Here is a 14,401-nt window from a genome sequence, read left to right as displayed (position 1 = left end):
GTGGAAAGATGAAATCCGTTTATATTAAAAGGGTTGCTCACCCCTGGAGCCCACTGCCAGCAACACCTTTCAAAGACTGCTTTTAACAACATGGTTATTGTTTTATTGATCAGGGTTTTATTACATATTTGACACACATGTTATGTGTTAATCGAACTGCATATAATTTTTTGACACATATTTTACGAGATTATGACTGCAATTAATTTAATAACTATTATTTTTTCGATGATTTCAGTCTTAACGAGGTTTGTGGGAGAGTGCTCCATTTGTCTTGGCGGTGTTGTCACTCATGCACTCTCTGGCACGGTGGCGCAGTGCATGACCCCAATGGAAGGCGCGGAAATGGCCAATTGGAGCTAGCGTTTGCACTCCCCGGCTCATCCCAGAGCCACCTCCTTTTGTTCTAGGAAGTGATATCACTATTAAGGAAGCCATTCATAGCCATATAATTCCTCCTTTCTACACTTAAACACTCCAAGCTTATGAGAAAATTATACAACTGAGGCTTTGCTCAAAAGTACCTTGAGGATGTGTCATTTTTCAGGCAGTGTACATTTAACCTGGGAGGGGGGGAAATAACCTTTTTGCTCAATATGAAGAAGGATTAATATCTTTTCTTAAAACACAAATTATGCAACATTGGCTTTGCACACAGTAAATCAAGAAAACTTGGACGTCTGCTGATGATACGTCGGCAGTTATGGCGGGACAGGAGGACAGGAACATAACAATGTGTCAAACTGAGATTGTACATCTATAAAGGCAGACACAAAATGGGGCCACTGTTGGTCAATAGCCTCCATCTGTGTCTCCTCTCATGTCTAAAAAGTGCACAGCTGCTGAACACGGCACAATTTATCTATCAGAAGAATTATTAATTAATAGTTCATCTCATCCCGTGTAATTGAGGACAGATCTGGAACACCATTAGCAGGGATAATAAAGAGAGCGATACCTCCCGCCCACCTGAGCGCACAGGGAAAAGCCTCCTCTGCTCCGGTTCTTTGTGGCCTTGTCAGCAAATGTATTCTTTTGCAGTGAGCAGTAGTTAACAACTTATAGGTTTGTCAAACCAATTTCATTCTTTTTTAAATCTTCATAGCAATTATCTTTTTGCATAATCAGTTTCAAGACCTTGGGGGTCTACTGGGTCTTGTAACGTCTTTAAAAATAATTGTTCAGACAGTAATTTGAAGTTTTGTGGAAATTGCTTAATAATCAGATCCCAAAGTCAATATTTGGCTGAAGAACTAAGTTGTAGATGGAAAAGACTTCATGGGGCTCTGACAGGAAAGACGACCAGCTAAAAATAAAATGATAAGTTGGAGCCAACTTCAATTTAAAGGCATGCATGTGTGCGCTGATAATCAAACCTCTGTCTGCTCGCATGCTCGAGCTGTGTGCGAGTCTTCAGCTGTACAGGTTCACATCAAGATAAAGTACACTCATTTGAAGTCGCAGTAAATTTCCACTGTGTTTTGCCATCAAAAGAAATGAAATCACAAAGATTGTTAGTCGGAAAAAAGCTATCATGTTATGACCTAACATGAAATATATCCAACTTAAATGGAGGGGGCTTGGATTTTATGTTGTCCGAATTACCCTTGTTATGTGAGGTATTTGAGCCTGTTGCGATGACAGTAATGAGAAAGATAAAATGAGAGAGCTGGCATATCAATGACTCGCCAGACAGAAGTCCCTGTCTGATGTACTGCTCGCTCGCTGGGACAAAAGATCTGTGATCCCAAACAACAAGGACAAATGGAAGAAAACACGTATAAGTCTAACACACAGGCTCCCCTTGACTCCTAAAGTATGTATGAATGACCCTTATTATTACCCTGACATGGTAAGGAGCTTTGCTTTATGAACACTACTTAAGGAGCATCTCATAATGTGCACTGACTAAACCCAATCATAATCTGTCTCTCCCAATAACAACAAGACGACGCGTTAAAGAGAACGTCTGATGTCATATTATCATTACGGTTATAGCAAAAGTGCAGGCGACTCTTAGCTCCACCTAATTAGTCTTTTTAAACAGCTTATTGGTGAGAAAAGCCTCAGTGATCAATTCAAGCATTTAGCCTGTGAAGCATTGGTTGATTCAGTGCCAACACTGATTATCCAAAGGAGCGAAATGGTCTGTAATAATGGGTATTTCTCATGATGCTTCTGTGAAGCTGCAGACCTTGCTCATTTTATAGTCTGTTGAATGTCGCATGTCATTCCAATCTAAATGTAAAGCTTAGAAATACTGTAAATCAGAAAAGTATGTATTAAAGTGTTGACGTGAGTGTGGGTGTTTCAGATTTATTTTTAAGGTCCGTTCACCTTTTACAGCAACAAATAAAACTAAACATTATGGAAAAATGCTTCTAAGTCAGCTATTTGTAAAAATAATACAAAACTTATGTTGCTTGATCTCCTAGATGTGTTCATAAGGATCAGAGTCAGCATATAAAAGCACACGTCCCAAATCCCTGTGATGGAAATTCACCATAATCAACGTATTGTATTTATTGTGATGTGGGATAAAATCATACATTCGCTCATCCTCTTTCAAATCCACTTGGTTAGTTTAATGGATTTCCAAAGAAAACATGTCTATATTTATATTGTATGTAGCCAATGTAGAAAAATATTATGAATCCTATCAGCAATAGTAAAAGGAAAATGTGAAAATGATACCCAGTCCTATTTTAAGAATATTACTTTAAAAACATATCCTTAAAAATATTTAAGAATATTATCGTGAATCGTAAACAAAGCTCATGAATGAAAACACCTCTTTTAAGGTTTACTGTTGAGTATCTGTATCCAGTGTGACACAATAAGACCTCAGACATTAATGAACCTTTCAGCTATGCAAATTAAATACAGAGTATTGACTGACTAAAATGAAATAGATTGCCTGAAACCAGTATAGAGGCTCCGAAATCAGAGCAATACGCCTCAATGTTAATAGAAAAAAAATCTATTTAGCCTTTTAGTGGGTTGAATAACTTCAAGGCTTTTTACGAACACCCCATGGATCATCATGATGTCCCAGGTGGGACTGTTGCCGTAGGAAACACTCACTTCCTCCATGGTGGAAAGAATCCCCAGTTGGTAAAAGTCATATACTGTTTGACGCCAAAGAATCCAATTTACCCCATCCCCATACTTCTTTGATTTCCTTTGCTTTGTAAGGTCATTTATCTACAATCTTAATTTGGAAACTGTGATTTCTTCTCTCTGTGACAAGCAGCAGTAGTTTCTTTCCCCCCACCCTTGTCAGCTGTCATAAAGGTAGGTAGGTGTCCTCAAAGATGTAGAAAACCCTGACTTCATCAGACATGTTCAATTAGAGCAAAATGATCTCCTAAATGAATTATTGTGCTCTTAATGGGATGAGCAGAAACGCTCCCCAGAGCACACGAGGTGAGCTCTGCTCCAAGGTACAGCGCTGTAAGTGGATCAGAACACGTTGCTGCGCAGGAAGCTCTGTGGTAGTTAATGATAATAATAATAAGAATAATAATAAGAATAATAACCGCACAAATGCATACTCTTTTAGAGATCTTTACTCGTAGTAGAGCAGGCAGTCTCTCAAACATGGATACTTCAGTTTCATATTTCATCCTTTTTTCAAGTTTGGCTCAGTTTCTCAGATGTCATCTTTCAGTCTAATCTAGCAGTGTCAAATGCACAGAACCGACACACGCCAGAGGGTCCAATCCGGCCCGCAGGATATTATGATGAGAATCTAATGTGAAATACTATATTTTTCACTTCCAGATACCTGTGACTAAATATTTTGTGCGTTTTTAGATCCACTGTGATCTTTAAATCGCAATGCACATGCGTAAATGGTAAACTTTATAATATTGTTTAAACTGCACTTATTTTTCTCCAGAAATTGTTCATAATGTTTTGTAAAAAGATACTTTATTAAATGTAAAACAAAGGGAAACATTTGGATTTCTTGTTGTTTTACAGGTTGTGCACCCCTGATCTAATCTTTTGAGGAAATAACTTTTGAAGGAAGGTGTTGCCGACTCAACTGCACTTAAGTTTAACCGTTAAGTTGATGTGAAGACAGACAGGTGACATAAATTTGATGTCTGACTCTAAAACACTAACATAGTTTTCAATTAACTATAAAATTAATGTAATTAATTTACATAATTAGATAATGCTGTTGGGCCAATGGGGAAAATAAACAACCCATTTTTTAATAACCTGTATCTGCTTCATGTTTTTTTTAATGAAGCATTAATAAGCAGTAGATGAATGAAACATATTGACTTTCTGATCAGTTTTAATATTAATGCGAACGCGTTCGACCTTGTAAAACATTGTTATCAATTAAGAATCTCCATTTTTATGTGATTACCATACAATCATTTGCGCAAACCAAATACATATATTTTTGTTGCGTCATCTGTCACATTTTGACATTGTACCTTTTTTTTTTTTGAAGAAAATGACATCTGCCTATTAAATTAAACTTCACCCACCAGGGTTAACTATTTGTAAAAGAATAGATTGAATATGACATCAAGTGCTGTTTTCCCTTTGTCTTAGCCGGCCTCAAGGTGACATGGGAGTCTGCTCTCATCACCAGAGCCAAGTATGACACTTATTCTCTATGGAACTCATTAAGGGACAAAAAAGGACCTCTGCACCGGCAGCATGTTCAACAAACTAAGGCGCTATATTAAAACTAAGAAAAGAAGAAAAAAAAGACAAGGGGAAAAAAATTGCAACTTCCACTCAGTTCAGTGAAGCACCTGCCAGGGCCACACATGGTGTAAATGTTACGTTGTCCTTCCAAGGTGATATTTTTCAGTAAGTCTCTTGTGGTTAAATTATGCCTGCGTTCATGAGAGTTTCTGTAAATACAACCAGCCGGCTTATGAGAATTTCACAAAAGTAATTTCTGATAATTAAATAATTAAACCTGCATATCTTTCTGTAATGAAACAAAAAATAATCTTTAAAATACATTTTCATAATTTATCTAATAATTATATTAAGTGGCAACAAGATAGATCATACTAAAAGGATTGTACTGTGCAACAATATCTTTATCTGGACTACAATGCAGATTAAAGTGTAGTTGTTTTTAAAGTGATGCACAGTCATCACTGTCTGTTAGTTCATGTCACTGTTTGACAGCCTTGTAATCCGCTCACCTTCCTGCGCCAAACGAAGGATTTTTACCTCTGAAATCACAAGATGACGCATCTGTACTTATGGATGGAAGCAACAGTCGATCAGCCACATCTGTCTGCTGTGATGGCAAATTAGTGATTACGGTACGCCGTGATGTGCCAGTTTAAAAAGGAAGCGGATTCTCTTCTCTGCATTTGTTTGCTTAGTTTCAGAAAATGCTACTAATGATAATAGGGGCAACAATTTCTCTAATGAGACCAATGACGAGGCCAAAGTGAAACTGAAAGTATGTTAAATGTTGAGTTGTGCCCACTGAGAACCAATTAGGAAGTGAATGAGTGTGTTTTTAAGTGTCTCAGTTTCTTCCAATTCAGACTAAAATTGAGCCCTGGTTTTCATAAGGAAGAGGGTCGTGTGGCTGGCAGACATATCCACAGCAGAAAAACAGAGTAGTGTCGATGTAGCCTAGCCCTAACCAGCTGTGTGAGTGAAAGGGTTAGACAAACATCAAGGCAAAAGAGTGGGAACACATCGTCACTGAAGGCCCTTTGAAGATCACAAGAGCACAGTTTAATTTTCCCTTTTCTTTATCACATTGTGTCATCATCACAACACAATGGAAAATTAAAGCAGGCATAAAGAAGAAAGCACCACAAACTCTCAGTGGAAGTATTTTCAGGAGTGGTATTTACAATACGCGCAGCATAGTGGGGGCTCAGTAGACAAATACTCTCACATCTTAATTTTTCAATTAGCATGGCTCTTGTTCTCTAAACATATGCAAACACAGCGGGGCACCCATTAAAATGCAACTCTAGTGTTGAGCCTAATTAGAGTAAATTGGTTGGCTTGTATTCGGAGAAATTTGAATGCAGCTCAGTATCCATGTTTCAACGTGCGTTTTAGCCCCAACAAACAAACTGGCACTCGCTCGCTGCCTCATGAATATGTTCAGCAGAAGCCTTGAAGGAGGGAATGAGTGTCGTGTGGGTGTGTATTCAATAAATATATTCATATGTGACCTATTACTGTACCTTTTATGTTGAAATTTTAAAGTCATTGCAATGTCAGCATGCCCAAAGTACAAAAGATATATACACCAGAGACTTGAATTGTGATACATGTAGTTTGTTTCTTGTTTGGCGATGAACTTATGCCATAAAGGTAGATAGTTGTTTTGTTTTTTTCATAGTTTTCTCCCAAAAGCCCAGCACACTTTGCTTAAATGTGTCCCTCATACACTGAAAAAAAAACTGTGGTTGGAAAACCTTAAAGTTAATTGAAACTGAAAATGTAACAGTTTGAACTCAACTTGTCAACCATTTTCTTTTCTCTTGTATAGAAGTTTAGCAAATTAGAATGCAGAGGCATGATAATACAGTATAACATGCAACATGCATTTTCATGTTTTTATTTCAACCATCAAGGCAGTAAGGAAGGTTTTTGTTAAACGGTGTTAATTTGTCTTTTTCAATAAAAGCATGTTATAGTGAAAATGATCTATTCAATTTCTTTCTACATAGGCTTCTCACTTTCTGCATTTGTATTAGCAGTGAACCCAAATCAGATTCTATCAACATTCTATCAACATTGGGATTTTTGTAATTTCCAGAATTGTGCAGCCCAGACTATCAATCCTCCAAAAATTCTGATATATGCTGATCTCTCCCACAACATCATTCCCCATCATCTCTGTATTGTGTCTTAATTGCTCTGTAATCAATTTGTCTTAAAGGGAATTATATTTTAAAGTGGTGCTTCCACATATTATATGATGCACTGCACTTAGCTTTTGGCCGCATTGTCTTTTTTATAGGGTGAGATAAGTCAAACCAATGTTTTTGACTTTGTCTCTGTGATGCTTTGACAGCAGCAGATCTCAAGTGTTATTGCCAACGTCATTGGAACATTGGCGAGGCTTACAGTACAGCACAGTCGGCAGCAGGCCAAATGGACGCTGTGCAGTGTAAAGGATAAATTGTCCTTGATGCTCTCTGCTTTTACAGGAGTAAATAGCCGCTTCCAGAGCCAGAATCCGAAGACTATGTCGCAGACGCGTCCTGAGAGCACACAAGAGTGAGAAGACAACGAGCTGTGGTAAGAATGCACATCGCGTTGTCCTCAAATGTGTTGCCTCATGTCTTTGGTTTGACGTAAACCATACTAAAAACATTTTCTTTTTTGTGATGAAGTGGACCAGATGGCAGATGAAATGACACTCAGAGCTGAGGTTAAAGACAAAGGGAGAGTAAACATTGCCAAGGAGAGCTCTTGCTGGGTGAGAGGAGGTAAGTTCTGCAGAAGTACAAGCTGTATTTCACGTTTGTGTTGTGTTGGAATCCTTTCCCAAAGTAATCGTATTTTGCAGCCATGAGGCAAATGGATTTTATCAGTTGCTTGCTTACATGCAGTTTTAAAATTGTGACAGTGTTTTCTGTTGGATTGTTCTGATGTGCTGCAAAATTCAGTGTGCATTCTGATTAAAACATGAAGTAAAATTATCATGAGATCTATCACTCTGAGTAGCTTCAGTATCTAATGAGTGAGTGTGGCTCAGCATAACACTGCATTAAAACCTGAAAAATGCATAGTATGCAGGCAGGCCAAACTTCTCTATCAGCTAATTGTCATTGGACATGGATGATCTGCTCTCACTAGTCTTCAGTGGCTTGTCGAGCTCAAGGCGACTTTAAACACTGAAGTTAGTGCATCACTGAAGACCAGGCGTAGTCAACAGCAACACTCTGAAGTGATTACCACCAACAATAAGAAAGGCAAAAATAACAAAGTTGCAAGGCTGTGACACTTGTCCAGTGGCTAACTCAAAATATAACAACAGGACCATTTACAACTAACACAACACTTAGTTCACCTCATGGCTGTCCAACACTAAGGAGATTCCCTCTTCCCATTTTAAAGGTTTATTAAAAACAAGCACATAAATGTCTGCTGCCTGTGAGTGGTTCAAGGAAGTCCACTGCAGCTGGGACGATCAGGCCTCTTATACCGGAACCTCCTGTGCAGGACCAATCAGCTCTCCGGATCCACCTGGACTCTCACACATGTCATTCACTCAAACAAGCACACCTGCTACCCACCTCACACTCGCATGCAGACACATACACATACACAGGGAAAAGAAAAAACACAGAGAGGTCGTAAGATTTGGAACATTAAATTTACTCTTCCTTAACCTGACCAAGTCTACTCGGCTAGAGTAATTAAAAACACCTGTGAGAGTCTTTGCTGTGAGGTTAATGGCTTTATCTCAGGTTTCCACTGTTGTTGTATCATGTTATTTTGTCAGGTTTTATTTAGTCAAATCAGATCGCTTAAAATCAGATTTGTTTTGTATCAGGTTCAAGTCATGTTCTTTTCCACTGTGTCTGGTTATGCAAACCAGGACGGCTCATTCAGTGCCTGTTGTGTCAGTGTTTTGTTTCCGCCTTGCAACATACACTGGGTTGTTTTTCACAGATTTGCCTGTTACTAATAGATATGATCTTTAATTGTGTCTCTTGGACAGACAGGGTCCAAAGTGAAGCTCAAGTCAGCAACTGGAGATTCGATTCGACAGCAGAATCTGAGCCTGGGGACACGAGTAGAGAGACCGAAGCTCAGAGGTCCAGAGAGTGCGACAGATCCTCTACCCCTCTGTTCTCTTTGAAAATGTACCTGAAGAGAGTTTCCTCTGCAGCATCCTCCAGCACCGACTCTCTGTCTCCCTCTCAGCAGAGCAACATGGGAGGTTAGTAACACCAGTCCTCATTCAACCCCCGCGTCTGATGTCTTCTGATATCCTTTAAAAACACAGTTTGGAAGCATCTCGGGGAAATAATGAACAAAACCTCCTTTAAACTATTTTGAAAATAACTTTTTCACCCAAACACAACTCCTCCTACTAATGAAATAAACAGTTGCATGTGCAGAATAATGCTGTGATGCCAAAAAAAGCTTTATGCCTCGCCATGCTGTGAAGATGCTTAAAGACAGCTCATGGTGCTCAATTATGAAAACGTGTTAATAATTAAGATACTGAAACTACATTTAAAAGAGAAAGACTAATGTGAAAAAATGGCCACCAAAGTTGACTCACTTCTGTACATGCAGCAGCATTAATAATTACACCGCAGACTGTTTGTTCTCATGCACTTGTATTACATGAAATATTTAAATAGTCATTTTAATATTACTACTTTTATTTAAAGAGATAGTTCAACATTTTAAGAAATATCCTTATTCACTTTCTTCTCATAGGATGTGCATCGCAGTTTAGAAATATTCTACATTACCCAGTATTGAAAAGACAAGAAAAGACATGTGGTTTCAGAATGTTTTTTGGCTCCTGGACTTCTTTGATAAACTCCAGTTTATACATCTGACTTTTACTCTGCGTTCTAGGAAACTCTTGCTACTTGGCAGCCATCTTGGTAATGTCTCCAAACAGCTGTTTCCAACTAACAGACAGCCATAACTTCACTGCATAAATGTAATCAGCAGTCAAATCTGATTGAATAAACGCTTGAAAGTTATGTCTTTGGTCCTAAAAATATAGGATTTAATATTTAATTTTCCCACAAGGTATTCTACTGTGCACGTGTAAGGTTTTGCGACACTATAACCCCGTTTATGGTTCGATCCAGAACACCTGTGACTCTGGCACCTCCTGTGTTGCCCTGCTTTGGCTCCTCCCATCACATCACTCAAAACAGATAGATTTATGTAATCCCGATTTTTAGCTTGATGACATCCTCTTTCATGCTTGTGCCAACGAGTCCACCCAGTGGTTGTAAATCAAAAAATGATTGGTAGATATATTTCCTGGTTCAGCTGCTGGAACTCAGATGATTGGCTGATTTACAGCCATTGTGGATTATAACCCTCATCCTTTGTCTTGCACTAAGATTTTGACATGATTTTCAAAACCTAAAGATTATGTTTGGCCATTGTCACCTTCTTACCACTTGACCACTGCCTACACAGATGAAGTTTTGTTTTTGCAGCTGTAGATCTCAGTTCCTGGATTATATGTCTAATTTTGGGGCTGAGCCAAATACGTTTTTTGGCTTTGCTGCAGATTAAAGTGCTGTTTGGGCCAGTTTTTTACGTCTAAAGCTGTCAGCTGTCAGAGTGAGTTCTAATGAAACCCAACCTGTATCTCAATCCAAACAATTTTTTGTGTCTCAAGCTTTAATGCCATCTAACAGCTGATAGAATCCTTGAAGAACCTTGAGTAGCACACATACTTCAATTGTCATACTTCATTGTCGTGAAGCATGTGTGTAATATATATTTATTCTGCTCGCCCATGCAGAAGCTGCTGAATGAATTAAAATTGTCATAACTCTGGTCATCCATGACTCAGGAGAAAAAGCAGTGAATTCATCGTCATACGAATATGTAATATGTCCATCAATGGTGCTCTTAAAACATGATTATTTGTCAAAATGTAAGTAGGCTATATAATCTCTAACTCCTTTGTAACATACGTCATTCCTGTGACATGTCTTCCGTAAGCAACTGTCTGTTCATGGTCAGCGTCTGACGATGATCTCACACTTCATAGCACCCGTGGGGGCACCATTTGGCAAAGGCTGCCGGGAAAACACACAACACTGTCTCCCTGCAACCACACCACAAGTTGGAATTGCTCATGGCAAAGTATACAAGAGAGACTTGTAGTAATTGATTATGTCTCAAAACCGCTTTCTTGCTCGTCTCTCTGTAAGGGGGTGAGGCATGATTTCCTAAATTATGCATGCATTTAGGAAGCATAGGAGGCTTTTAAAATGTTATAAGATATAAGTGAAGACAGGCTGCTCTAATCGCAACACGAATGATTTATCCTCCTAAGATAGGTTTACACATCACACAAAAGTGTGAAAGGGTTAGGATCTTTTATGAAGCCCCTCAAAACATATAATGTTGGATAAATACAGTACAGAAAACTTCCTAACTGGACGTGTCTCCCCCAGTTGACTGCGCAGGAATTGTCCTAAATTGCCTCTTCTGCCGCTTCTATGATATGATCCTCATGTTACCTGCTTCCTGCGAGAGAGTTGCTCATAACTGCTGCCCCAACTACAGACAAGTGGAGGAGTCTTTACCGAGCTCGGACGATGACTCACGCGTTGACTGGGACTGTGGTCTGCTTAGTGCCTGTCAAGATGGAAGTGATTGCCTGGAGCTGGCTATGGAGGTTTCCGAAATATGCTACCACTAGTTGCAGACAACTTAATCACAATAAGGAACTGGCTGGATTATCAAAGATCAGACTGACTCATGTGAAGGGGAGGATTTCCAAAAGCGAAAATACATATAAATATGAAGAACATTAAAGCGGTCACTGGTTATTGTAACATTTGTGACATTCAACTGAAGTAAAATATCCATGTAATGCATCTATATGTGCATGTGATGTATGTTTAATGTATATAAGGTATAGTGTGTAAAATTAACAACATTTGTTGGTGAAGTTGCATGTTGCAAATGAATGTCCCTCAACACAAGTGTGTTTATGTGGACATCAAAACTCAAAATATCTTTTGTTTGTCCATTGTGGGTCTATTGTAAAAACATACTTGTACAAAATGACGGCCTCTATAGCGCTGACACGGATCCTGATATTAATATAAAAGGCTCATTCTAGGTCAGGGGTCTCAAACTCAAAAATACCTGAGGGCCAATGAGTGTCATGTGGGAAAAAAAACTATGCGCTAAGTTTAACTATATGGGAAATAAGCTTAAAATCGTGATTTAAGAATTTCAAAGTAAAAGTGTTTGTTACACTATGGAACGATACACAGTTCACAATAAGAACAAAAACAATGAAAAATGTGAATCAAAAATCAAATAATATAATAATTTAATTTAACTGCAATTAAAAACAATAAAATGCTCATATCTAATGTTATGTTAAATACATTTACAAGTCTGCGTGTTTGAGACCTCTGTTCTATAATGAAAAACAGTCATTCATAATAATTGCACACACACATTTAACGAAAATTGTTTTACCTTCAATTTCCGCCAAATGCAAATAATGAAACCTACATTTTACACACTAGACCATTTTTGAAGTGAATCCATATTATTTTAGCCATCAAAAAAAGTAATGTGGTGCTAAAATGTTAACAATAGTTCAGTTTTCTGGGGTTTTTTGTAGCCAGCATGCACAGCAGAGCCAGAAACTGAAAGCACTACTGATGTTATTAATCACATATGCTATATGCATTTCCTGCTATGGCATATTAAATGTCTGCCTGAGAGCAGCTCTGTTGGCTTTCCAATGCTGTTACAAAGTACAAATGCAAATGTAACCGTGGTTTAGCATCAATGTCTCCAGTGTTAATTGCTTTAACTTTATGTCACTTCAAATGAAACGTAAATCTGTCAAGATGGTGGATGAGGTTATGAAATAAAACGGGTTGTGGGCCGGTCAATGTTTTTATCTGAAAAATAGTAAATACATTACACGTTGCATTCATTTACCTTGTGCATTTTGTCCCAAGCAATTTACAATAAGTGCATTCAATCCATGTACAGTAAAAATAATGTCGCTCTTATCTATTGACCCGTGGCCCTTTTAAGTAAACTGTGCAATATTTTCTTTGTCAACACAAAATGGAGGAAGTTAGTAAGCCATGCTGAATGGATAATTATAACGCCAAACTGTCAGATAATGAATGTGTGTGAGCGCTGTAGGTGTGACACCACAGATTGAAACACTGCAGATAATGCTGTTTGCTGCCATTTGAAATGGCAACTTTCTTATTCTGTTGGCTGTTAAAACAAATCTGACATGTCCCCTTCTAGTCTGTCACTCAATAGTCGCTTTGTTACATTTACGCAATGTCTGCAAAATGGAAGGAGCAGGAAAAAAATAAAACTTTTATTCTGACATACACTAGCCCTGTTGTTAACTCTATACAGTCATAGGTGTGAAGCCTGAATTAGAATAACAATTTATAAACGGTGTACAGCTCCTACATAATGATCTGTGGATGATTCTCAGTGTCAAGGAAGGATCCTGTTTTTCAGTGTCCACTGTCTGTGTGTCATAGCTGTAAATATATCACGAGAATATAAAGCAAAACAGGAAAATGCCAGTGTCGGTTGACGTTAATTCTCAGCAGATACCGCTAACATAAGCTGTAATGGCTATGTTTGTCAGCTGAGGACACTAGTTGGTATAAAAGAACAGCTAATTATGTGAGAAGATGCACGTACATAAGCTATAAAATAAACATAAATGGTCAGCACAGTGTTTGGCTTCTCTCGTCTATTCCAATTTGAAGTTTCAACAGTGACTGGTCTCTTCCATTTATGCATGATTTGAATGCTATAGGAAGGAATCCAAAATGTCCTGGTCAGCAAATGTCTTTGTAATTACATGTTACTTTGTAGCTATATCTGAATGCACACATTTTATATTACTGCTTGGAAGATAGTTGATTGATGTATGTTACAAAAGTATTCCAAACTGTCATAAATAAACCGTAAAGAAAGTAAAGCAGTGTCTTGAATTTTGAATGGTGGCTGTACAAAATCACTGTGCAGAAAAGACAGCAGTGTCACTACAAACAACACGCTGGCCTCCAGGCCTGCAAATTCCATCACTGCTCTGTTCATTCTGACACACCAACAAGCACTCCAGCTGCAATGTTTTTCTGAAGAGTCAAAAAAAAAAAGAAAAAAAAGAAATCTTGAAGCGTGTCCCTTGTTGAGTGTGCCAATTTCAGTTCAAGTACCAGTGGAAACACAGGAGCTGTTGGATGTGGCATTTGTGAGACACTCGTCCTTGACGCTCCCCTCAACCTCTGTTCTCAAAGACTGTTCTCTCAAGTGGTCGATCACTGTTTGGATCACTTCAGTCTAAAATATGTCCTTTTCACATAATGGGAAATGGACACAGGAGCCTAGTTGCATGTCGGTGTTAGAACAGTAAACAGAACAAGGCCACGTTGTTCCTATAAGGACCATCTGTTTTCCAGAGAGGTCAGTGTGAGAGCAGAGGGACGTGTACAATGCACTGTTAGTGGATCATGTTCAATTACCAAACATTTGTTTTCTCCCATTACATACAAAGGTGATGAGAGTCACCTCACTCAACAAACAGGAGACTATTATAGCGCAGCTGTCAGAAGCACTGCCATCTCATGCTGTTACAGTTACAATGTGTTTTGTGGCCAAAACTGATTTCTTTCTCCTTTTTTTATATATATATATTTTATATTGT

The 14,401-nt window shown here is 38.4% G+C and overlaps 1 protein-coding gene across 1 annotated transcript; it reads left to right on the top strand.

Moving 5' to 3' along the window:
- Nucleotides 1-7,168: 7,168 nt before the first annotated feature.
- Nucleotides 7,169-11,481, top strand: mdfic2 (MyoD family inhibitor domain containing 2). Its single transcript, XM_058632103.1, has 4 exons — nucleotides 7,169-7,260; nucleotides 7,356-7,451; nucleotides 8,690-8,911; nucleotides 11,139-11,481. Exons 2-4 carry the CDS (start codon nucleotides 7,364-7,366, stop codon nucleotides 11,384-11,386), a joined length of 558 nt encoding a protein of 185 aa, XP_058488086.1. The 5' UTR covers nucleotides 7,169-7,260; nucleotides 7,356-7,363; the 3' UTR covers nucleotides 11,387-11,481.
- The last annotated feature ends 2,920 nt before the right edge of the window (nucleotides 11,482-14,401 follow it).

Source organism: Solea solea, chromosome 6 (assembly GCF_958295425.1).
Source record: "Solea solea chromosome 6, fSolSol10.1, whole genome shotgun sequence".
Taxonomy (NCBI): domain Eukaryota; kingdom Metazoa; phylum Chordata; class Actinopteri; order Pleuronectiformes; family Soleidae; genus Solea; species Solea solea.
This window is presented reverse-complemented; position numbering and strand designations above follow the sequence as displayed.